Genomic DNA, 23,749 nt, shown 5'->3' on the forward strand with positions numbered 1-23,749 from the left:
TTCCCAATCAAAGGTTTAGAATAAACTGACAAGTTCGGTTTGCACTCTTGTCTCTTTGTGCATTCGACTGTGCAACATCCTATTACACTTTTTACAGTGAACTTAACTAAGTAAAAGCGATATAAGGCGACCAAAGGCAACCAGACCTGCCATGTCATTCACTTGAGCTGATGGGAAAAATCAAACATCTCTAGAGAGAAAGACATTCAAATGTCTGATGACAAGGTTTCAAACATTCCTTTCTAAATCAAAAAGTTGGCCAACAGACTTGCTGTTGTCCTCAGAAGTGAGTGGAAACAGGACACTGTGAGTGTTTTACACTTGTGTAGCCCTGATTATGAGGGTCGTCCGGTTTGGAGTTCTTCAGGACATTTTCTCTGGTTCTGGTTGAGAGTCCCAAGCTGATTTAGGATTTATGAGTCAGAATGGTGTTTGGGTAATGGTGTGTTCCCTCTGTGAGTAATGAAACTCATAAAGAACTCTCTGCAAACATGTGCCACATGCCGACCGTCTCAGCTTTGTTCTATTTCTGCTGCAGGGCTTGGTCATAGTCTGTATTAAGCAGCTGAACACACTCACACACACACACTGAGGAATGCATCTGGAACCTTCCTGCTGAAGCGTGTTGGGGCTGTAGGGGTATAAATGCAACCAGAGACAGAGATCTCTCAGACAAAGCAGCAGCAGATCAGAGATCCTCTCAGCCTCCAACATACCAACAGCATGTTGTGTCCCAGCGTCTTCCAGGCGACTCCAGCTGCCATGAGGCCCTTCCTGGAGCTGCACTGGCCCATCCGCAGCCTGTGGCCTGAGACCCGGCCGCTCTTCTACCAAATGGAGCAGGAGATGATCCGCCACATGCAGGAGATGAGGCAGAGCATGGAGTACATGGAGCGGCTGCACCAGAAGATCTTTGAGGAGATCGACCAGAGTTCCTGCTCTGCGGGAGCTTTGAGGCCCATTGCCTTCCAGGAGCTGGGGAAGGACGGTGACACCTTCGCACTGAGTCTGGACACGACCGAGTTTACCCCGCAGGAGCTGTCCGTCAAACAGGTCGGCAGGAAGCTGCGGGTGAGTGGCAGAACAGAGAAGAAGCAGGAGGACGGGAAAGGCTCATATTCCTACAGGTGTCAGGAGTTCAGGCAAGAGTTCGACCTGCCGGAGGGTGTCGACCCAGAGACCGTCAGCTGCTCACTGGTGGGGGGGCGTCTGCAGATCCAGGCGCCCCGGGAGAAACCGCCAAGTGACGGGAAGGAACGGATTGTCCCCATCAACGTCACCTCTGCCCCAGCCATCACCTCAGAGAACAGCAGCCCCGCCGCAGAGAGCAGCCCAGCCGAGAAAAACTGAACAGAGTGACACATCTCAACAGATAACCTATCTACCAGAGGAACCAGGAAGTGTCTCTCATTGCACTTTGCTAACAGTTTTAAAGTTGTTGCTTTTATAAAAATAAACAGCCATTATAAAAATGTCAAATATTATATTAACTAAACACTAAATAAAATTAAAAATGCATTCTAAATTTAAATGTAAATCTATTCATCATTATACTTTCAGATATTTTTATCTATAATCTGAAAACCAACCGTCAGTGAAGCATGTATTGATAGCAGGTCTATGAGCTGTTTAAGCCTTTGTTCTTCTGACCTTAGGTCAGTTTGATAATGTTAGTGTTTTTATTTTTAATTTAGTGAACTAAAGAAGTTATTTATGCAGGATCTTTGCTTTTGTTTATAAATAACTACACTGTCATGTTTTAATATTTCGCATCAAAAATCTGTTGACCTTCTGACACAAACTAGGGCTAGAGCAGCAACCGTTGCTGTTCATCAACCTGGGAAGGGTCAATGGTCATTTTCAGAAAGCTCAGAGATATGAGCTCATCTCTGCAGGCCTCAGTTAGTAGGATAAAGGTTAAAGGTCAAGACAATCAACTTGTATGGCTGCTTGAAAGAGTTGAAGGAGAAAGCCTCTTCTCTCTAGAAACAAGATGGCAGCAGGACTGAGCGTATCAAAACTGCAAAGACTTCTGGGATAATGTTCTCTAGACTGATGAGAACAGAGTGGAGACATTGGACTGTTGTGAACAGAACCCAGATGGAAGAAACCAAACCCAGCATATCAGCAAAATGGGAGAGGGAAATAAAACACAGGACACCATTTTTTTTCCACTTTCCTTGTAAAATAATTCTCAGTAAACTTAATTTATTCACAAACTGCTTTTCAAATTGTCATGTTGACATTTGTCTTTTCTGGTAAATCACGTACAATAAAAAACATTTCTAAAAGACAGGAGATGTCTGAGACTCTTCACTAACTATACATGACTACTCCTCACCCTTATGGAAACAACACTGTTTTCCAACTCGATGTCTTCATGTCGACACCTTTACTGCGTTCAGACATCAGATTAGAAATATTAAGAAAAAACAGCAGAAAATGATCAACAGAAGGACTAAAAAATTAACAGCTACAGTACACATTTTCCTTTTGTTCTGTTGGTTTATTCTTTTCCCTTTATTCTTTTAAATGTTGTGGTTACAAGATAACAGAATACGCTCAGTTAAGGCTTATGCTGGATGCTATGCATGATATTTAACAGAAACAGACCGGGTGGATGAAGACGGGAGGGTGAATGCAGCCAATATGAGAAATGAAGACATTATATCTTCTAATGATGAGTTCCTGTCATAAAGTGTCTTTCTCCCTGTTTAATCGGGATTTTCTAAGTTATCGGGTTTTATTGGGATGTTGCGTTGTGTTGCGCACTCCAGGAAGTACAGCAATAACTGCAATCCTAAAAAGGGTTTTCCTTCCCACCGTCACCACATGCTTGTTCAGCAGGAGGAATTGACTCAATACAATCTGTAGAGTTTCCTTTGATAGAAAACTTTTTACCAACTAAACTTTACTGCATTGTTTTATAAATAGGAAAAAACAGGATTTTATATAACTGACTTGAGTGCAGTGATGGCTGACCATTCAGCCCATGCTAACAGTTGGAACAAAAATATTCTCCTTCAGAAATAAAATCGCTGAGAAGTGGACCTCTTGGTGAAAAAGCAAAAACATAGGGAGGCTAACCGTAAGCAGTTAGAAAAATGTCTCTAAAGTTTGAAAATGACTTGACTTACAGGGATGTTTGGTGTTTCTATTTCGTTCGAGGACTCTGTGTTTTACGGGGACACAAAACAGTCCTCTACCCACCGATTGAGGACTCTGTTTTACGGGGACGCCATGTCCAGACCTGTCTTCCAGGGACCGTCCATGACTCCCTATGACTATGAGACCGCCTTCTGACACATTTTGTTTAATTTATGGATTCAGGTTTTACTTCAGCGTTTGAGGGAAAGTATCTGAGACACAGTAAATAAATGATACATGAGGAAACTGCTCACTTTGTAATTACTTCATAAGTTCAATTAAACCTCGTTTATATTTCACCGCTGCCTTAACATTTACAATTCTCTCTTTCACAGCAAAATACAAGTTTAATTGTAAATGCAACATTATCTTAAAGGAGTAGTTCAACATTTTGATAAATAATCTCATTTAGATTTGTGTCAATGCTAATCTGCTAATCTAGTCACGGTGGATAGACAGCCTTAAAGTAACGCATTTCCATCCTCCTGATGCCCAAAAAACCACTAGCTGATCACGTTTCGTATTAAAGGATGGTAATATAGTTGCCTTCAGTTTTGCTAATATTATTTAGCAAACAGGCCAGTGTCTGTGCTAATACTCTATGGTCACATCATTGTCCATGTATGGCAAATAAAAAAGTCATAAAGATGTAAATGAAAGTTTTTATAAAGGCAGTAGACAGTCGTTAGCTTCCAGACATGTTTACGACCTTCTCAGCTAAGATGAACCTGAAAGGCTGCAATCAGCTGTAGAGGTGGAGTAGAGATGATTTCATGCTTCAAGTTATAGTTGGGCTTAAATGATATGGATGCTGCATGAAAACTCATGGAAGACCCTTTTAGCTCCGCTGATCACGCCTCCACTCCAGGATTCAAAGCTTAGGCACAAACATGAGGCTAAACTGTTCCTAAAAACCTTGAACTGTTCCTTTAAGCGTTTTAAATTAAATTAGGAGCCCACAGCAGGCAGAAATTAACCACCTCTCACACACACACACACACACACACACACACACACACACACACACACACACACACACACACACACACACACACACACACACACACACACACGTAGCAACACTGCCCCACAAAGGCAGACAGCAGCAACTGCACACCAAAAAAATTTCCTTATGCAATTAAATGACCACCGAGTCAACTAGTCTAACACAAAGGCCTGCTTTTAACTGTAGAAAAACAATAAAATCGACAAGGTGTGTGATAATTTAAGGATAAATTATTGTAATTTAAACTATAAAATGGATAAATATACAATTAAATGTTGATTTATCCCCAAACACACAGGATAAAATTTTCCCTCTGATATAAAACAGATAACGGTTTGCAAAGTAGCGTTAGGGCATTAGCTAATTTTTATTTTCTTTTTCCAGATTGTTGTCATGAAGTGACTGGACTATATTCTGAGTTTCAGCTCAATTTATAACTGCTTTGTGGATCTTTGGAGGGCAGAGATGCTTCATAGCACACACACACACAGATGATGTTGGGTTGAAATTATTTATAAAAGTTTAACAGTAAAGTAGCCACAGCAGAACGCAGATAATCCACCAACCAGCCTCTAAACAGCTTCATCTTGAAAACAGTATAAAATCTTGTTTTGATGCATTTAAGGGCGTTTCCCAATCTCAGATGCTGAAATACATCATATTCTGTTCTTTCTTATATCAAAAATCATCTTTATCATTGGATTTTTTTTTCTGAGTTGATCAAAACCCGAACAATGGAAATAAAATCACTGTGTCCTGTTTATGCATCAAAGGTAACAGAAAAGCTGCTAAACGTCGACTGGGCTGGATTATCCAACTCTAACAGGTGAAAACAACATCATAAACCTGGCAGGATGTGAAACAATCAGCTCAAATGACCAGTGAAACTAAAATGTTTAACAGTTTCTGTGACTTCTCAGTGCTCAGATTGAATCCAGATTAAGTGATCCTGTCAGATTAACTAATCACAGTTCAACCTGGATCGTTCATTTGTGTGACTCAGACTCTGATACCGACTGAAACAAAATTGTTTCTTCTGCCATTTTCAGCTTATATTTGGATTGAACGCAGACAAATAAAGTTAGAACAATAATATTAAATATTTGTATTGCCCCCTATTGGCAGTGGCTGACATTACATTTAAGATTTACCAGTTAAAACAAAAACATCCTTGTAATTTTTACACAAAGTAAAAATGTATAGTTTTAAATCAAGATTATTCCACCAAACCAGTAAGACTCCAGTAATAAACCTGCTGAAGTCTTTCAGTGAAAATTTGAGGGAGTTTGTTCCTCTGGATTAATTTTTCCTCTGGAGATTGAAACTCTCCATGTTCATTTAAATCCCAGATTCACCTTTATTTATGCCGAATTTACCAGATTCATGACTGTAATTTGCAACTTACTGCAATCTAAAGTTTTTTTTCCAAGTTCTTTTTTAAATCCAAAGTTAATTCTCAGCTTGTATTTATATATTATTTCCATTATTTCTTAAATAATTTGTTATTTTTGTGGCAAGATTACAGATTCTAAAACTGGAGATGAGTTAAAGTTTCTGCTTCACTGAACAGAAAATAACCAGAGCAGTTTTTTATGGTTTAATCCAAACCTAGATGACTGAACGATTTTAATTAAAACACAAACTGTTGTCACAAACTGTCAGAAGAAATCCAGTGGATTCAATCTAAACACAGGTCACATGACCAGCAGGGTGTGATGTCTCCCACTCACACACACACACACGCACACACATACACACACACACTCAGTTGTAGTGTTTTCAGTGACAGTTGTGTACAGCAGGAATGTGCGAACACTCGGCTGAACAACAGCATCAGTGGCTTTTTGCCCTCAGCGACGACTGACAGGCGCCGCCGCAGCGACCCTGATCGCATCACCAAGACCGGGTCACATGACTGCAGCAACGGAAAATCATTTGTTTTTGGAGGAATTTAAATTCAGAAATCTGCAGGTTTTTCACCATTTAAAGGCCCTTGTGATTAAATAATTTTTTAGACTCTTGATTGTCATTAGATGCAAAACTAACTTTTTAATCTCTGTTTCAGATCAGAACTCATCTAATTCTTTATATCTATGAGAGTATTTATGTTTCATTTCATCTTTGGTGTGAATATTATTCTGGGTTATGTTTCTGTGGCGGTTCAGGACCGTCTAGGTCGGCCGCTGCAGCGCCGCGTTCGGCTCGTCAGACGTGTTGGAAGTTACCTGGACCGCAGCTGGTACCGGTCCAACTGGAACGGACCAGTCCGTCCAGGTCTGTTGGCCACCACATCATCACTGTTGCCAGTAATCAGCTCGTCCAATGGGAGAAGATGTTGTTCCTGAGAGCTCTGCTGATTGGTGGCGAGGACTTGCCGAGTGTTGAGAAGATGGTGGGACAGGAAGAAGGGCTGGGGTCAGGTCATTTCAAGATAAAACTCAGTTAGAAAACAGAAACAGAGAACAGCCTTCATTTACAACAAGTCAGTTTTCTTCTATCAAGTTCAGGTCCAGTTCTGTACAATCCCTCTCAAATACGGCCTGCTGTGCCGCCTCGCGCTCCTCCGCCTCCTCCTCTTCGTCCTCATCATCCTCACGGCACTCCTCGTCACTCTCACTCAGCGGCCCGATGCTGGTGCGGCCCAGGCACTCGGCGGGCGAGCAGGAGCCCCGAAAGTCGCCCATGAAGGCCTCCATGCCCATGCAGACGTCGCCGCCACAGGCTAATCTACCGCCGCGCTCCAGGCACTGCGGGTCGATGCTGCGCGTCTGCAGGGACGAAAGGAAGCAGTCAACAGGAGAAGGGACTACACAAGGATAAAAAAAATTAAGCTAAACACAGAGATTAACATGGCGCTAAACACATTAAAGACTCTAAGCAAAGATATAAGCAAGGAGCTAAGCACTGCATTAAAGTCATAATAATACAAGAAGAAAGTTATAAGGAGAATAAAGTCGTAATAATACGAAAAGGCGTAGCGAAAATAAAGTTGGTAATAAGACAGTCCTAATAACATAAAAGTCGTAATAACATAATAAAATACCAGCATAAACTTGTAATAACATAATAATAAAGTCATAAAAATAAATTTGTATTATTAGCTAAATAAAATGGCAAACACGCCAACCAATCAGCTACCTGCGTCATCTTGGTGAAGTCAAGGACGGGCCGGGCGCAGGGTCGGTCGGGGTCGCGGCGCCGCTTCAAGCCCGGCTTCAGCAGCAGTAGGTCGCAGGGCTGCGAGTGGCAGCGCGGCAGCTGAGGTGGGAGGCTGCGGCGGAGAGAAGATGGCGTGCTGCAGGCAGAAGAGGGCGAGGGGGGTACCGGCCCCCCCGCGGTGGCTCCGGCAGCGGCGTAGCCCGGAGGGGGTGGTGCCGCCTGGCTGGGGACCGGAGGCGGAGGAAGGAAGGTGGAGGCGGCCGAGTCTCTGATGAGCACCGGCGAGAGGGAGAAGCGCCGCTGGGGGGGCGGAGGAGGGTGCAGGGGGGAGGGCGATGACGAGCAGGAGGAGGGGGACGGGAAAAAGCAGCAGCAGGCTCCACCCCCTGCCGCCGCCTCACTGGGGTCCCAGGGGAAGCTCCATGGCAATGGGGAGTCCGGCGACAGTGCCAGGCTGAAAAAGGTGGGGCTGGAAGAGGAGTGCAGCGATGAGGTCAGAGAGGAGCTGGGGGCGCGCAGCGGGCAGGCTCCGCCCCCTGCCATTCCCACGCCCCCTGCCGCCACTGCCACGCCCCCGCCCGCCACGCCTCCGCCCGCGCCGCCGTGGCACTGCTGGCGGCTGACTGGAGTCCAGACGCGAGAAGCGCTGGGCCGCCAGGTGTAGCGGCAGCGCGATAGGTCCTCCGGCACCGACAGCGAGCGGCAGTGGCGCTTGGGGGGCGGGGGTGGCGGAGGGGGCGGTCCAGGACCCGGGGGGAGCGCCGCCGCCGCCCCGGACAGGGACAGCTCTGACGCCGAGGTGCTGGGTGCCAGGGGTCGCTGGGGCTCAGAGGGGCCTCCCTCCAGGGGGTCGCCGGCCTCCTGAAGGTGGGCATCGGGGGGCACCAACGGCACGGGGCCGGGGGGAAAACTAGAGCTCAGCAACCCCCCCTGCAGGCTGGTCTTAGAGGGAGGGCAGAGCTGCCAGTAGCTGCTCTCTGGGGAAACACAAACAGGAAGTGATTCTACCGAGATGAATTTTATTTTAGGTTTTATTCATGCTACAAACTGAACTAATAATAATAACCTAAATATGCAGAAACCTTTAAAGCAACCATGACAGTTTTCTGCCGTACCTACCTTCCTCTGTCTCCTCACTCTGACTTTTTCTCCTACTACTCTCCAGTTTGCTGGCATTTCAACTACTAACGCCATTTTCTCTGTTATTTTTCTCTCCACAGAAGTGACACCTGGTCCGGCGTTCTGATTGGCTGTAGGGCTGGACTGTTAATCAATAACAATATATATTGCAATAGACACGTGATCAATATCTACAGATAAGACATTTGACAGAATATTCAACAAATGGAATATTCACTGAACTCCAATGAGGAACCGCACGGTATTTTGGGAAATCTAGACATTAGCTGGTCGAACTCTCACAGCCAGCTAAGCTAGCTGGGTGGCTTCAAATAACTCACTCATTATTTGGTTGCTTAGCAACTCACTTACTGGTTGCCTAGCAACTCACTTAGTGGTTGCCTAGAAACTCACTCTTTGGTTGCCTAGCAACAACCTGCTGAGTAACTTACTCTATAGCAGTTTAAAGTTTCGCCACCGTGCTCATAACTAGTGGTGGACATATGTGTATCGTGATAAATTTCTTCTAAGAATTTTTATTTATGGTTCTTGAGCTACATTGTAATTAATTATGTTTAAAACCTTCCAAAACTGCCATTATTGTTGGGTTTGTTAGTTTTACTATTTTCTTCACAATAAAAACATCAACAAATACCAATAAATTTGAAAATGCAGTTACTAAATGTGATATAAATCACAGTTCTCATATTACAGATGGGAATGTTTTTAAAGAGCAATATTCATGTTTGTGGGGCTGTAATTGATGTGACAGTTACAATCTTAAGGTTAGCTGAAACAAGTGTAATAAAAAGTTCTTATTGTCACTTTTATCGTTATCACAATACCACAACATTGTGATAAATTGCTGCTTAAAAATAAAAAACAACTTATGTGTTTTTTATCCAGTTGTTACTCGATTAATTGCCAGAATAGTCTATAGATACTTGATTGCTAAAATAATCTAGTACTTCTTAAGCCTCCTGCCTGAACAGCGGGCTGCCACCTCGGCCAAACACTCACCAGGCATCAAGCCATCTGGGGGCCAGCAATCTGGGAGGGTTTTTGGGTCCAGCAGGGACTGAAAGAAAAAGCTTTGGTGTCAGCAAAACTCTCGGATCTGAATGTTCACCTGGGTTTCTCTCGCTGAGTGCCTCACCAGGTAGTAGTCCCCCGGCTGAGCAGGGTCGCCTGCCAGAGTCTGTTTCCTCAGGCTCTCCACCAGCAGTGAGACCACAGCATGGTGGCAGGGGCCAAGGGGACAGACGGGGGAGGGCGGCGGGGAAGAGGCGGGGTTAGGAGGGGGTAAGAACAGGGAGGAGAGAGGGGGAGGAAGAAGAGGGAAGGGAGAGCTCTGGCCGTGTTTTTTCCTGTCTGTTTGGTCAGTGGCAGGAAGGAGAGGGGAGGGTCTTAAGGCAGAGACTCCGCCTCCTTACCCCCTCAGGCCCATGCAGCCCCGCCCACTATCACAAAAACATCATCATTCACCTGTTGCCCCGGGAACACACCTGGCGAAGAGAAACACAAGTTCAAGTTAGCATTGAAGAATCAAACTAGAAGCTGAATCCATCAATGCTTTTTCTCAGCCAACAAAACAAGCAAACAATGATAAAGAATGTTACAAATAGTTTAAAAACAACACAATGCAAATTAACCGCAGACCCAACAAGACCACGCTACAACTAGACCATGATGCAACAGCTAGCTACACTAGAATCAGATGTAACGTATCCCATGGAGCCAAATCCATCGGTTCCCCTCAAGTGTCCATATATCTGGATCCTACTGTGGCCCTAGAGGCAGATGCAACAGGGGGTGCTAATGGGGCACCCCATTGAAGGGGTAACACAAAAAAGGGGCATCAGAGGGGAAATAAAATAGGTCATTTTAAAAGGGGGCTAACAGAGTGGCTAAAGGGGTGACTTAATTGGCCAAAAGGAAGATTGGCAAGTGGCTAACTGACAATGCCACTAATAGGCTAATGGGGTGGATAAAAGAGGGGTAGGATGGCAAAATGGGGTATTTTATGGAAACAGGGCAAACTACATAGCTGCCAGAGGGGTAATAAAGACTGATGGAATGGTTAACAGAGGGGTAATGCCGTAGGGGTTAATTGAGAGTAACAGGGACTAACTGAGTGGTTAAAAGTGGGGGTAACTGGACAGAAGGAGGATTAACAAGGAGACAGTATAACTGACAGGGCTAACAGGGCTAAAAGAGGGGTACGAAGGCCAAATGGGGTATTTCATGGTAACAGGGGATAACTACATAGCTAAGAAAGTGGTGATAAAGGCTAATCACCTTTATCACCAGGTGATTAGCCTGGTGATAAAGGCTAATCACCTTAGCCTTTAAGGCTCTGTCCGGGGGTAACCGGACAGAGAAGGTTACCCCCTCTGTCCGGCTAACAGAGGGGGGTAACATTAACAGAAGTAAATTGGGGGTGATAATGGCTAATGGGGTACAGGGGTAACAGGGTGGCCAACAGAAGGGGTAACACTAAGGAGGCCTTACTGTAATTTATAGGGGCAAATGGGTGGTGGGGTAATGGGTGTATGGGGGGTGATAGAGGGGGTAACAGTAAAACTAGGGCTAACTGGGGGCTACTGGGTAATAATGGGGCTAAATAGGAGGCCGAATGGAAAGACTAATGAGGTGTTGGGGGTAATGGGGTGCATCGGGGAGCTAACCGGGGGTAACAGCAGCAACCAGAGCCCAGCTAGCGGCAGCTAACGGCGCTGTTAGCGGCACAGCCTGAATAAACAAGCGGAGATCCTCCGTTGATGCTCGGCTACAGGCCTGCTGCCTCCCCGCCAGCCTGGATGGTCACAGCGGCGCTGCTGGCACACACAGGCCGGTCCGCGGAGCCCCTTAGCGGGGACAGGGGAGGGAAGCACGCCGCAGACCGACCCGAACCACAATCGAACCGAACATGCAGTCGCCCCCCCCCTCCTCCCGGGTCCCAGCGGCAGCTTACCTGGTCTGGTGTCGAAGTGAGGCGGTTCCGGTGCACGGTGTATTGACCCAGTATTACCGAGGAGCAGCGGCACCGAACCCACCGAAATGAATCAAAGCACGGATGATGTCGCTCGGCTCCGGTACCGACCCGCAGCTCGGTTCTGATCTCAGCGCGATGTCTCCTAATTATCCAGCATAATAATGGAAATCCTGCGCGCACACGCCCGTGAGCGGCGGGCATTCATAAATAACATTTACGGTGCCAGGAGGAGGATGAAGAGGAGGAGGAGAAGGAGGAGGAGGAGGAGGAGGAGGAGGAGCGATGCTTCATGCTTCATCATCAGCACCTGCTCCTCTTCTTCTCTTATTTTACTCCTCCAGCCTCTGCAGATCGCTAACAGCCGAATATCAGGCCAGAAATCCTGCAGAAATAAAAAATAATCCAGCTGGAGCAAAACAAGCCCGCAGCGCAGGGGATGATGGGAGCTGTAGTTCCCAGGCCGACAGCAGCTTGTTTACAGCAGCAGCTCTGATCCGCTGTCTCTTCCTGGAGGCCGTGGTTAAAGGACAAACCTACAGAAATCACAGTCCTGCAGCTGAGCACCTCCACCCTCACCTGTCCGTATCTGAACACCTCCACCTTCAGGATTTCCAAAATACACATTACAGGTCAAAACAGAGCCAGGAAAAACTTTTAACACATGAAAAAAGGTTGAAAATGCTCCTAAGCAGGTGGATCAGGGATCCTATGCTGCATCGCTGCACTTAGGATAGGGGCCCCTGGGCTAGAACCTGTTTTGGTGCCCAAACCAAAGAAATAATAGGTCTGGTACTTAAACACATTTATTTTTGATTAATTACATATATTTTAATGCAAGTAATTGCGTTTCTCGTTTTTAAATTACCTTTGTATTTGCACGTTTCTGGTATACCCTTAAATCTGACGGACAAGTGACATTCGTTAACAGCAATGGCCGACGGAGCGTCTTCTCTCGGCTCGGTTAATTTCTGCTTCTAAACGATCTGATTGGAGACTGGAAAAGAATACCGTTGTGATCAAGTTGTGCTAAAAGGTGTTAGCCTATCAGCAAAGCAAGTTCAGCCTAAAATAGCATCTCAATGCTAATATGTAGCAGCTAATGCTAATGTCAGAGTCTATAGTTTTAAAGAAGCTCCATGAATGATCTTCCTGAAACACTGGAAAGATGAACAGATAGGAAAACACTTTGCTCCAATCTGATGCTTAAAGAACCTGATTAAAACTATAAATATCTCATGTTCACCTCATGTCTGCTTATTCAATAATTTAGTAGCAAAAAATGTTTAATTAAAAATGCTGGTTTTGTGGATAATTTAAAATATTTTACTCTGAAATTAACTTCATTAAAATAAAAATCAAATTACAGTACATTAATAGGTAGGCCAACACAACAGCAAAATGTCCCACCTGAAATGCCTCCATGTTCAACACTGAAATAGTCAAGTTAAAATATTTCGGTATGTATACATTTATAGAAATGCAACATTAAAACACTTTGTGTGAACTGCTCAGAGTATTGAAGTTTGTAGAATCATAACATGCCAATTCTTTTGGGCCACCCCCAAAACACAAGGCCCTGGGTGAATGCTCCATGTAGGCCTTTAAAAATCTAGCTCAGATCTTCGGACTTGGAGAAAAAAAAAAAATCTAAATGATCCATTTCTGACCAAAATAAAACAAAATGGTGCATGTTGAAAAAGAAATGTTAAAGACCAACCACAATAGAGCATCTGCATAAACCAATTCTGCATCCACTGGAACTTCAGTTGTAGAGCTGAATGATTCAGGAACATCTGGGCCATCCTTTTCTCTTCCAGAACCAGAGCTGGTTCAGCACTGGTAGCAGGACCAGAACATCTTCTCCCAGTAGTCCCAATTTGAAGAAGAGATCAGGTCTAGCTTTAGGTTTTGACTCTTTATTTACATCTTTATTAATCACATTTCACTTTACTCATAAAGCAGGGCATTGAAGTAAAAGAAATCTCAGAACACCAAAGTGGCAGCGCTTCAACTCCACTGATCAGGAGCATCATTTTTTTAAAAAGAAACATGAGGAGGAGGAGCGGAAGATGAAGGTGAAGAACCGAGTGACGAACGGGATAAACTCGTGACGTTCCCTCAGTGCAGGAACCCGGCGTGACGCAGGTGACTGTGCTCATTCTAATGCAGTTCAACTAAAACTAGTGCTAACAGGAAGGCGTCCAACCGCCGGGGGCAGGTACCAGACCGGGACGGAATGGGTCGTGCGCCACTGGCAGGTCGTGCGTCACCAGCGGTGACGTAGGTTTGTGGTGATCTTTAAAAGACGAGTGAGTTTCTGCCTCCAAAACCCCAAAACATTTGGAAGAGTTCAGAATCAGCAGAAAACAGGTCAGGTCCAGTTCATTCAACATCAGTTCACACTGGGCTTGGATCAGGTCATCAATACGGATTCCAGAAGAGCTGATCGGAAAACACAGGAACCTGCTGGTCATCAGAGCCGAAATCTGAGAAGACAGACCCGAGGAATAAGAGTTAAATTGTAAATCTGAAAAAAGGTTCTGGTTCCGACCTGCAGGAACAAAAATTAATACCAAAACTTCAGATTTTAATCTGCTTTCAGAAGAAGTCAGATGGTTAAAAATGATTCTAGATTAAAGTTTCCATTCATTCAGAAACTAAAGTGTGTCGATGCACGATTTGGCATGTCTGCTGCCCCCAAGTGTTCAACAAGAGTAACTGCAGGTTCTAGGACTTTATGGTAAGGATAAGACAAAAAGTCCCTGTTGAACCCACCTTGACCTTTGTTTCATGTTCATATGTCACTTTTAGGCTACATTATCACCAGCCCTGTTCAGTTTATTTGCCTATAAAGACGGGTTCGGTTAGTGAGGTGTGAACGCTAATGGACCTCTGGTTCTACAAACCTCGGTCTGGGTTTGGTTGAAGTAAACTCTGGTTTGAATGCATATGTGAACGCCAAGCAGACCGGAGACCACACCAAAAGCAGGGACTACAGTGCAGGGCATTCTGGGTAAATATAACCAATGCTAATGTGCTAGCCTAGCGAGAGAAATTACTTTTGGTATTTAACCAAAGACAAGACATAAATCCTCCAACTGCTAAAAAGCACCCCAATTTAGTTTCCATTTGGTGAAAGAGGAAGTAACACTCATTGTCTTTAGAGGTTTTTGTGTAGTTTCCTTCAGTGGTTCTTGGTGCAACACCACCACAGGGGAGGAGGGGAACAGGTTGCTCAAAGTGTTTGGTTGGTTTGACTCAGAGCAGAGAGAAAGAACTACAGCAGCTGGTGATGGGACAGATTAAGATTTGGACCCAATAGAACCGAGTCAACCGGACCATCAGGAGGGAAAACAACCTTAGATCCAAATTATCAGGAATAAAACTCAAATTATTATTATTTTTTTTAAGTTTTAACCATCCTTTCATGACCCAGGTTCAGTTGGAGATTGGAAGGTGTTATGAGGGACGAGTGTGGCCTCACCTGGGGTGTGGTCGGTCTCCATCAGGAGGCGGAGCCAGTCGTTCATGCCGTCATCAGGGGTTAGCTGACTCCTGCTGGAGTAGCTGAGGCCAGGAGGAGAGCGAAAAGGCCGGTGGCTTGACTCCAGCTGCCGGATGAAGGAAAACAGGTCAGTCACTCACAGTTCTGACTCGGAACCGCGTTCAGATGACATTAATTTTACCTGCAGCACAAACTGATTGAATAAAACCAGTTTTATCACCCCGCAGGGTTCTGTTATGAACCAGCCTTGAGGAAAACCATGCACGTCTCCATGTCGAGAATCAGGCTCAACATGAAGCACTTCAGTGATCAGGGGCTGGCTCGGTTCCAGACCCACTTAAATCGGCGAGCAGTTCTAGTTACCCTGCAGCTGGTTAATCAGCGGCTGTGTGAGGAGCAGCTAACCCAAGGCAGAATCCATGAACCCAGATAAAGACTTGGGAATATTTTCAGTCTGTCAGAATCCAAACATTAACCTTTAAACTGGTTGGTCTAGATTTACTTTAGTTTCAGTCAATAAAGCAAACCATTTGAATGCATCATATGGTTTTCAAACCGAAGTCAAGACTACTGCACAACCAGCAGTGGCTACTTCATATGGTACTACAAATACTGTATGCCAATGATTTTTCCTAACGTTTAAGCAGAAAGTTCAAGTTGCACGAGACCAGCCGTGAAGTGAAGCTGCTAGCCAAGCCAACACCAGTCAATCCATTGCTGACAAACAGAGGAAGTAGACAATCCAGTGGATGACCAGGCTAGGCATGTTAGCCACTTGCTTAGTTACCAGGAAGCCAATCATTAATGAGATCAGTAGATGGCCTCCTGCTGAGTGGACAATAGAAGAATGTATAAATACCGCCATATATGACTGAACACCCCATGACCTGCAGAACTGGTAGGCAGCTGTAGGAAACTAGCTAGATGTTTACATCAGACAGTCATTGTTTAGAGGCAGAAACCACTTCCTCCTGCAATAATCGGCGAGTACAGAGGCAGGGCCTTACCGGGGACAGTGGGACGGTCCAGGCTCCAGGAACGTCCACAGACAGAGGAGACACCGAGGAGGCATCAGAGGCTGCAGGAGTCTCCTTCTCTCTCTGCTCGTCTCCTCCATCCTTGCACAGTTCCGATGTCATCTTGGCCAGCTGGCTCTGCCTGCAAACACCAGAGGATGAGACGCTGTGCTTTCTGCAGCTGAGAGCGTCCAGCAGGGGGCGGCACCTACAGCTGCTCCACCGGGTCAGGCGTGTCCGGCGAATCGCTGGCTGGAGGGTCCCACAGATGCAGCGCGCGCCTCCACAGACGCACCTGCATGTCCCAGGAGCGCCGGCTGTACTTCCGGTACTTGTTGGGTGTGGCTGGGTGCAGCTTCGGGTCCCGCAGGTGTCTGTGGAGGAGATCAGCCAATCAGGGGGCGGAGCCTAAGCCTTCAGCGTACAGGTGGGCCTTTATCATGAAAATGTATCATCGTCAAGATAAATTTCAAATAATGCTTAAAAACACCCTAAACTGTCCATATTGTGATTTAATTTAAGTATTTTCTCCACTATTCATGCCATGAGTGTATCATTGCATATCAAATTTGAAAATATGTTTAATTGCAGCTACTGTGTGCAGTTCAGTGATGCTGGTGACAGTGGTGTCCTACAGCAGTGTTATGGTCAAGACCACCTAACCCGAGACCAAGACCAGAGTGTATCGAGACCGAGACAAGACTAAGACCTTTAGGGTCCGAGACCAAGACCGAGGGAAGTCGAGACCGAGAGCTACATGATACGATAAAATGTGAAATATCAAAATTACTTCTCAAATTGATCTAAAAGATCCATATTCCCATAAATAGATATTAAATACTTAATAAATTATACCAATATTAAAAGCAGAACAAACTCTTTGTTCTGCTTTGGTTCCATCTCTGTGCTACAATCGGCGGTGGTCTCGTGCCATCCCTAAAAAGATAACGAAACCATTAAACATAGCAATTGAGGCAATGCCCTGACGGTAAATTACGCTCAACTGTGAACACTGACCAAGGAGCAACAAGCAAGAAGGAACCAACCACAATGCGCACACCGTGACTGTTTTCATCCCTTCTCCTGCTACATGAAGCCAGGCAGTCTGACACCATGGCACACATTACAGCTGTCACTTTGAATAAAAACAATGAAAGAGTAATGTGCATGCTCTTTCGTTCTTGTGTTTTATTTGTTAAAAAGTTAAGTAGGTTAATGAGTTTTACACGGACGTGTGTTGTAGTTGACTTCAGCTGCAGCCAGACCCTGCTTTAAATACACTTTGAAACCACGACAACGCATGTATATCTATACAGTCATCATTGAAAACAATTTAATGACTTATTTTCATCATAACTTGTTGCGTATGATGAACTGACAACTCCTCTGACAGTCGGACTTATTAATGCGCATGCGCAAACATGATACTGCGTGTATGCTATTTTGACAGCGTGTGGTAATCTGATAGAAGTGGCATTCCAGTCCTGTCTAATAAGTAAAAAGCCGTGCAGACGAATCGGACCGTTTTTGAATGTCACATCATTATATCGCAGACTGTCGGACACGGCGTTGTCCCATATTTGCGACAAGTCAGTCAACACCTCCGCACAATAATTCAGCACAGTGAGTGGCTTTTTTTCATCACAAATGCTTATGCGTCTGTACAGCTAGCTTTGCTAACATCACGTCAACGGAGCTCACCTTTCTTTGAGCTACTTTTCCAAGTGAAGAAAAACGTTCACTTAGAAAACTTCACTTTCGCCGTATGTGAAAGCGAAGCGCTGCCGAGTTAGCTGTGGCCATCAGATTTCTTATGATTTATGCATCACTATTCTATTACTGACGATTAGACAGACATCTTCTGCCGCTCAGAGGAAACCACTGCGCATGTCTTGGAGCGCCGCGTGCGAGTGAAAGGTGGGGAGGGGAAGCGGGAGCAACAGAAACACGTAATTGCTTGGTTTTTAATTAGTGCGTTTTGCATCCACTAAAAAAAGATGTTAAATAAACTGGACAGTATGCTATACATTTAGTAATATTTTCAAATTTACGGTCTTAAAATGCCGAGTCCTCAGCGCCCGAGACAAGACCGAGACCAAATGGGGTCGAGCCCGAGACCGATCTCGAGTACTTCAACACTGTCCTACAGCAGTGTTTTTTTTTTTTTAAACAGGAACCACCTTGGGGCACTGTGGAGGAGACGGAGAGTAGATGAGGGAAAAAAAAAAAAAATGAAAAAAATGTGAATCCCAGAAATGTTTAAATCTTGCATTTATCTTGATTTTTTTTGTTTCATTTTTAAAAAAATAAATACAAGTTTAAATAATTGTTTAAATGTAATTTACTTGGCTGCCAGTCAAATTAATCAAGTTGTGTTGCTCCTCAAGCTAGCATAGCTAGAAATGGAAACGTTGCTGACAAGACAAAGGACCCCTGCTGCTGAAAATCATAGGAACTTAATTTTTATTAATGAGATTAATAAAAATAACATTTTCCTGTAATTTAAATATGGGACTGTTGAAATATATATTCTAATATAATTTTCTGCCAAGGTTATCTAAAATTCAAATGGTATGACGTTAGCATTTATGCTAAATGAATTTAATTAAATGGTGAATAAAATCATTCTAAAAGTTTTTTTTATTTTTTTTACATATTTTGTAGCATTGACTGTGGGTTCATTGAAAAGCAGTAATTAATAGTTTGTGCATCCCAACTTCAGAGATGGTGAAGGTTGTGACTGGTAGGAAGAAATCTCCATGGAGAAATGCACAAGTAGTTCAATCTGCAAGACAACTCTGCCGCAGGGCCGAACGGAAATGGCGTAAAGGTCAACTGCACGTTTATTATGACATCTACAAGGAAAGACTACGTAACTATCACACAACACTAAAACATGCAAGAGAGGCTTTCTTTGCAGATGTCATAATCAAAAACACTAACAATGCTCGAGCTTTATTTGCCACTGTTGACAGGCTCACAAATCCTCCAATGACGTTGCCACCTGAACTTCAATCTATTGCCGCCTGCAACAAGTTTTCAAGTTTCTTTTCAGAGAAAATTCAAAAGATCAGAGGATTAATCTGCACATCCACTCCAAAAACAGTACTAATGCTGTGCCCAAACAAATCAAATGCAGGAGAAATGACCCAATTTCTACTACTAAATTATAAAACCCTAGAAGAAATTATAAGTCAATTAAGCTCCAGTTCCTGCTGTTTGGATGTCCTACCCACACATTTCTTTAAGAAAGTCCTGCCTGTTGTTGCCAATGATCTGATCCAAATAGTAAACTCATCGCTCTCTTCAGGCGTTTTCCCCCAGGCTTTGAAAACAGCAGTTGTCAAACCACTGATAAAAAAAGAACAATCTGGACAAATCCCTACTGCAGAATTACAGGCCGATCTCCAACCTCCGATTCATCAGCAAAATGATTGAAAAAGCTGTTTTTAAACAATTAAATAACTTCCTAACAATAATGAATCGCTTTGACTCCTTCCAGTCTGGTTTTCGTGCTCACCACAGCACGGAGTCGGCCCTTGTAAAAGTGTTCAATGACATCCATATAAATACAGACTGTGGGAGAACCACAGTGCTGGTTCTGTTGGACCTCAGTGCGGCTTTCGACACTGTTGTGTTGACCATGACATTTTACTGAATCGACTGGAGAGTTGGGTCGGACTCTCCGGTCCAGTGCTCAACTGGTTTGAATCCTACATAAAGAACAGGGATTTCTTTGTTTCAATCGGAAACTTCTCATCAGAGAGGTCAAAGGTCACATGTGGGGTACCCCAAGGTTCAATCCTAGGACCCCTTCTTTTCAATATTTATATTCTCCCACTGGCTAAGGTTATAACAGGACATAGGATTAGCTACCACAATTATGCGGATGATACACAGCTCTACATCACGATGTCACCAGGTGACTCTGAACCCATCCAATCACTGAATAGATGCTTAGAACAGATCAATGAGTGGATGTGCCAAAACTTTCTCCAGCTAAACAGAAACAAAACTGAAGTTATTATCTTTGGACCTAAAGAGGAGCGAACCCGAATCAATGCACAGCTTCAGTTATTACAACTAAAAACCAGCGATCAGCCCGAAACCTGGGAGTAGTGATGGACTCTGACCTGAACCTTCAGAGCCACATTAAGACAGTCACAAAGTCGGCCTTCTATCACCTGAAGAACATCTCTAGGATTAGAGGACTTATGTCTCAGCACGATCTAGAGAAACTCATCCATGCGTTTATCTTTAGCCGCATTGATTACTGCAACAGCGTCTTCACAGGTCTGACTAATAAATCAATCAAACAGCTGCAGCTGATCCAGAATGCTGCTGCTCGGGTTCTCACTAAAACCAGGAAGATAGAGCACATAACACCAGTTTTAAAGTCCCTACACTGGCTCCCTGTAGCTCAGAGAATAGACTTTAAAATACTGATGTTAGTTTATAAATCACTGAACGGTTTAGCACCACAATACCTTAAAGATCTGTTATTACTGTACCAACCGTCTAGACCCCTTAGATCTTCTGGTTCTGGTCTGCTCTGCATCCCCAGAACAAGAACCAGACGAGGAGAAGCAGCATTCAGTTTCTATGCACCACAAATTTGGAACAAACTTCCAGAAAACTGTGAAACAGCTGAAACACTGGGTGCTTTTAAATCTCAACTTAAAACTCACCTGTTTAGAGTTGCTTATGGCTAAATTAGGGTTAGAGTGCGGGTTTTGATGTCTTCCATGTTTTTATGTCTTTAATGTTTTTAATTTCTTCTTCTTTGACGTTTTAATGATGTAATGTTATTTTTATTTTTTTTATTTATTTAATCTCTCTCTTTCTCACTGATTATTTCTGTTTTTATTTTAATTATGTAAAGCACTTTGAAATGCCTTGCTGCTGAAATGTGCTATACAAATAAAATTTGATTGATGGTTTCTCACTTGGGGACCTGCTGCAGGTAGTTCTGGTAGCCACTGGTGTTCTTCCCATACTGGATCTGCTTCTGGCGCCGCTTCAGGACTGCTGCGTTCGTCTCGGTGTTGGCCGGGTCCGGCAGGCGGGGGTAGCAGCGAGGAAACGGAGGCCTGCAGGAAACAGAAGCCGAGCCGTCACCATGGAGACTAACTGCCATAAAGCAGACCGAAATATGCTGCGCAAATCAGCCGAGGTTCAAACAAACCCGACCAATCTGGGTCACCGTTGTGCTGACCTTTTCCCATCTACGTCTTCCGTCCCCACCGCCACACTGCTGGTGGACACCTTGAGGATGCAGCGCTCCAGGATGGACGGCCTGCCGAGGAAAACCTTAAGAATCGGCAACTCAAGAAACCCAAAACAGAAAACATTTTCAACCTTAAAAATACGGGCGTTTTGCCATTTTTGAACAATAAAAGGGAAAGTAGAAGGTTTGGTTATTAAAGGATGAATACTTTATCTAGTAGATTAAATTTTTTTGGGTCAGTTTTGTCCACAAATGGTCACGCTTTGGATACCCCTGATTTAGACTCCACGCATTAAAAACACTTAATCTTTCAGACTGAAGGTTTGTTCTGATCTGCATGTTTTCCTTCCAGCAGCAGCAGGAGGAGGCTAAAGTCCCAAGTGAAATGATCCAGACAGCTTTAAGAGTCTGGATCCCAGGAAGAAAACAATGAAGTCCTGTGGTTCCTGCAGAGAAGCGGCTTGGTCGGGTCGGTGGAGATAAAAACCTGCGAGGCTTGCTTCCGGTTCGCTCTCGTCCTCGAAGTCCGCTGGCAGCCAGGGGAGATGGGATCGGAGATGCGTTGCTGGAAAACCAGAAGGAAAAACGTTATGTAGCAAATATCCAACACAATGCAGACATTTCAGAAGATCACTCAAGAAAATAAATAATCTGGAAACGTCAGCTTCCAGAAGAGAGAAAAAAAACTTCCAACTTCCAGTAAAAGTGACTCTCTCTACGAAGTCTTGCTCCAGTATAATAATGACTTCCAGTTGGGCTTTTTTATTTTTTCTTTCATAGCAGAAATTTGTTTCCATGAAAACCCATCTGTGCTGCCACCTGGAGGGAAAGAACCTGAACTGCAGTCTTGATCAAAACCAAGTAAGACCTGCTGCAGTTTAATTATCCATCCCTTCCTGTAGGGGGCAGCACTTACCTGACCTTCCGGTAGGAACCGGTGACCAGGTGAGCCACCTACCTGACCAGGGTGTCGTAGACGGAGCTGCAGCCGGGGAGAAGCCACGGTTCGGGGGAGGAGCTTCCCGCTACGGCGGGCATCAGGTCGGGAACGCCGCTCCACATGGCCGCGGACCAAGAATTGGCACCGACACACGACCAGGGGCTGGAAGAGAAGCTGGCAGAACCGGGTCAGTAAGTTTTTTGGTAAACTAGCAAAGTTTATTTAATCTCGAAACTTTTTACATTTTCACCTAGAGATCTGAATTCAAGGTAGAAAACTTCTGTACAGTGAAATATTTCAAGCATTTATTTATGCATTTTTAAGTTAAAAATCTCATTCATTAAAAAAATTATTTCAAAGCCTGAGTTTTACATCTGACCAATAAAATTATTTTAATCCATAAACGTTCCTCCTGTTCTGCTCTCCATGAGTTCCTGCATCCATGTGGCGTGGCGGAGGTTCTGCTGAGGTTCCGATTGCTCTGATAGAATCTCAGCTCATCTTCATCATTGGTTCTGGTGTCTCATGTTCCTCTCGACTCATTTTCCATGAGGTTAAAGGTAAAGCCAGTTTGCTGGTGTTACCATGGTGATTAAAGCAGGTACTGTGGGTTGGTACCAAGTCCAGCTGGAAAATGGAGCCAGGAGGAGCTCTAAGCTCCTCCACTCAATTGACTGAACTCCAGAAAACCCAGTGAGTGGACCAGGACCAGATGACATGGTGACCCAGAACTTCACCAACAGGAAGCAATCTGGTTCTCTCCACTCTTCCTCCAGAATACAAAAGAAAAGTTAACTTTGCTTCACAATCCTCTCAAAGTTGACTTCAGTTTTATTACTACCACACTTTATCCTTCCACTCAACTTTCCATTATGTTTTGATACAGAACTCTGAACGGACAGCTTCTGTAGCCGTGACCTTTTGTCGCTTAATTGTGGAGCAAGTGAGTGTCTGGGTCAGCAGACTTCCTCATGACTGAATTAATTATCCATTTCATTGATGTAATTGTCTGAAAACTCTACATTTTATTACCCAGAAGAGAGAAGAAAAAAAATGAAAAAGTTTTACATTTAAATTTACCAAAACCAGAGAGCTTCTTGGTGACGACTCCGATGGAAATCAGTTTTATTTGATGGATTCTGGATGATATCTTCTGAATTCACACCACTAAGCCTGGGAGGTGAAACTCAGGACCAAACAACAAGAATCTGAACCAGCCGGTCCAAATGTGTCAAGAAATAAACCCGAAATAGGTTCAAAGCTCAGAACTTTAACATTTGGAGTGTACTCAGTTTAACAGCCAACAGGTCAGAAAGATAGAGCTCAATGTAAACTACAGAGGAAACAGTTTTCCTCTAAATTAGAAACTGGTTCTAAGAATGCTACCTGCAGGTTCTGGTTCTGGTTCTGGTTCGTACCTGGAGGACAGCAGCGGACTCTGGGCTGCGGGTTCCACTCCGCTGGTTGACATTTCTGCTCTTCTCTTCAGACAGACACGCCATCATTCTGATTCTCAGCCTTATAATGAGGCGCACCTGTGGCGCTGGAAAGGGGGCGGGGCCCAAAGCTCACCTGACCATACTTGGGTTACCTTCCGTCTCTAGCGCGCTTCTCTTCTGAAACTGTAATAATTTA

At 44.3% G+C, this 23,749-nt stretch overlaps 3 protein-coding genes across 3 annotated transcripts; 1 reads left to right on the forward strand and 2 right to left on the reverse strand.

The window, feature by feature from the left end:
- The first annotated feature begins 611 nt into the window (after positions 1 to 611).
- On the forward strand, positions 612 to 2,295 carry LOC145554790 (heat shock protein beta-11-like). Its single transcript, XM_081615246.1, has one exon. The coding sequence runs from the start codon at positions 646 to 648 to the stop codon at positions 1,348 to 1,350; it is 705 nt and encodes a 234-aa protein (XP_081471372.1). The 5' UTR covers positions 612 to 645; the 3' UTR covers positions 1,351 to 2,295.
- Positions 1,675 to 9,661, reverse strand: fam53c (family with sequence similarity 53 member C). The gene is made up of 4 exons (XM_008401751.2): positions 9,588 to 9,661; positions 9,452 to 9,509; positions 7,292 to 8,289; positions 1,675 to 6,921 (listed from the first exon to the last, which is right to left on the reverse strand). Exons 2-4 carry the CDS (start codon positions 9,456 to 9,458, stop codon positions 6,637 to 6,639), a joined length of 1,290 nt encoding a protein of 429 aa, XP_008399973.2. The 5' UTR covers positions 9,459 to 9,509; positions 9,588 to 9,661; the 3' UTR covers positions 1,675 to 6,636.
- A 3,665-nt stretch (positions 9,662 to 13,326) lies between these two features.
- slbp2 (stem-loop binding protein 2) lies at positions 13,327 to 23,689 on the reverse strand. Its single transcript, XM_081615245.1, has 9 exons — positions 23,533 to 23,689; positions 22,133 to 22,288; positions 21,662 to 21,739; positions 21,163 to 21,243; positions 20,894 to 21,037; positions 16,160 to 16,321; positions 15,939 to 16,089; positions 14,911 to 15,037; positions 13,327 to 13,912 (listed from the first exon to the last, which is right to left on the reverse strand). Exons 1-9 carry the CDS (start codon positions 23,583 to 23,585, stop codon positions 13,848 to 13,850), a joined length of 1,017 nt encoding a protein of 338 aa, XP_081471371.1. The 5' UTR covers positions 23,586 to 23,689; the 3' UTR covers positions 13,327 to 13,847.
- Between the last annotated feature and the right edge of the window lie 60 nt (positions 23,690 to 23,749).

The sequence above is a fragment of the Poecilia reticulata genome, chromosome 14 (genome assembly GCF_904066995.2).
Source record: "Poecilia reticulata chromosome 14, P_reticulata-male-v2, whole genome shotgun sequence".
Lineage (NCBI taxonomy): Eukaryota > Metazoa > Chordata > Actinopteri > Cyprinodontiformes > Poeciliidae > Poecilia > Poecilia reticulata.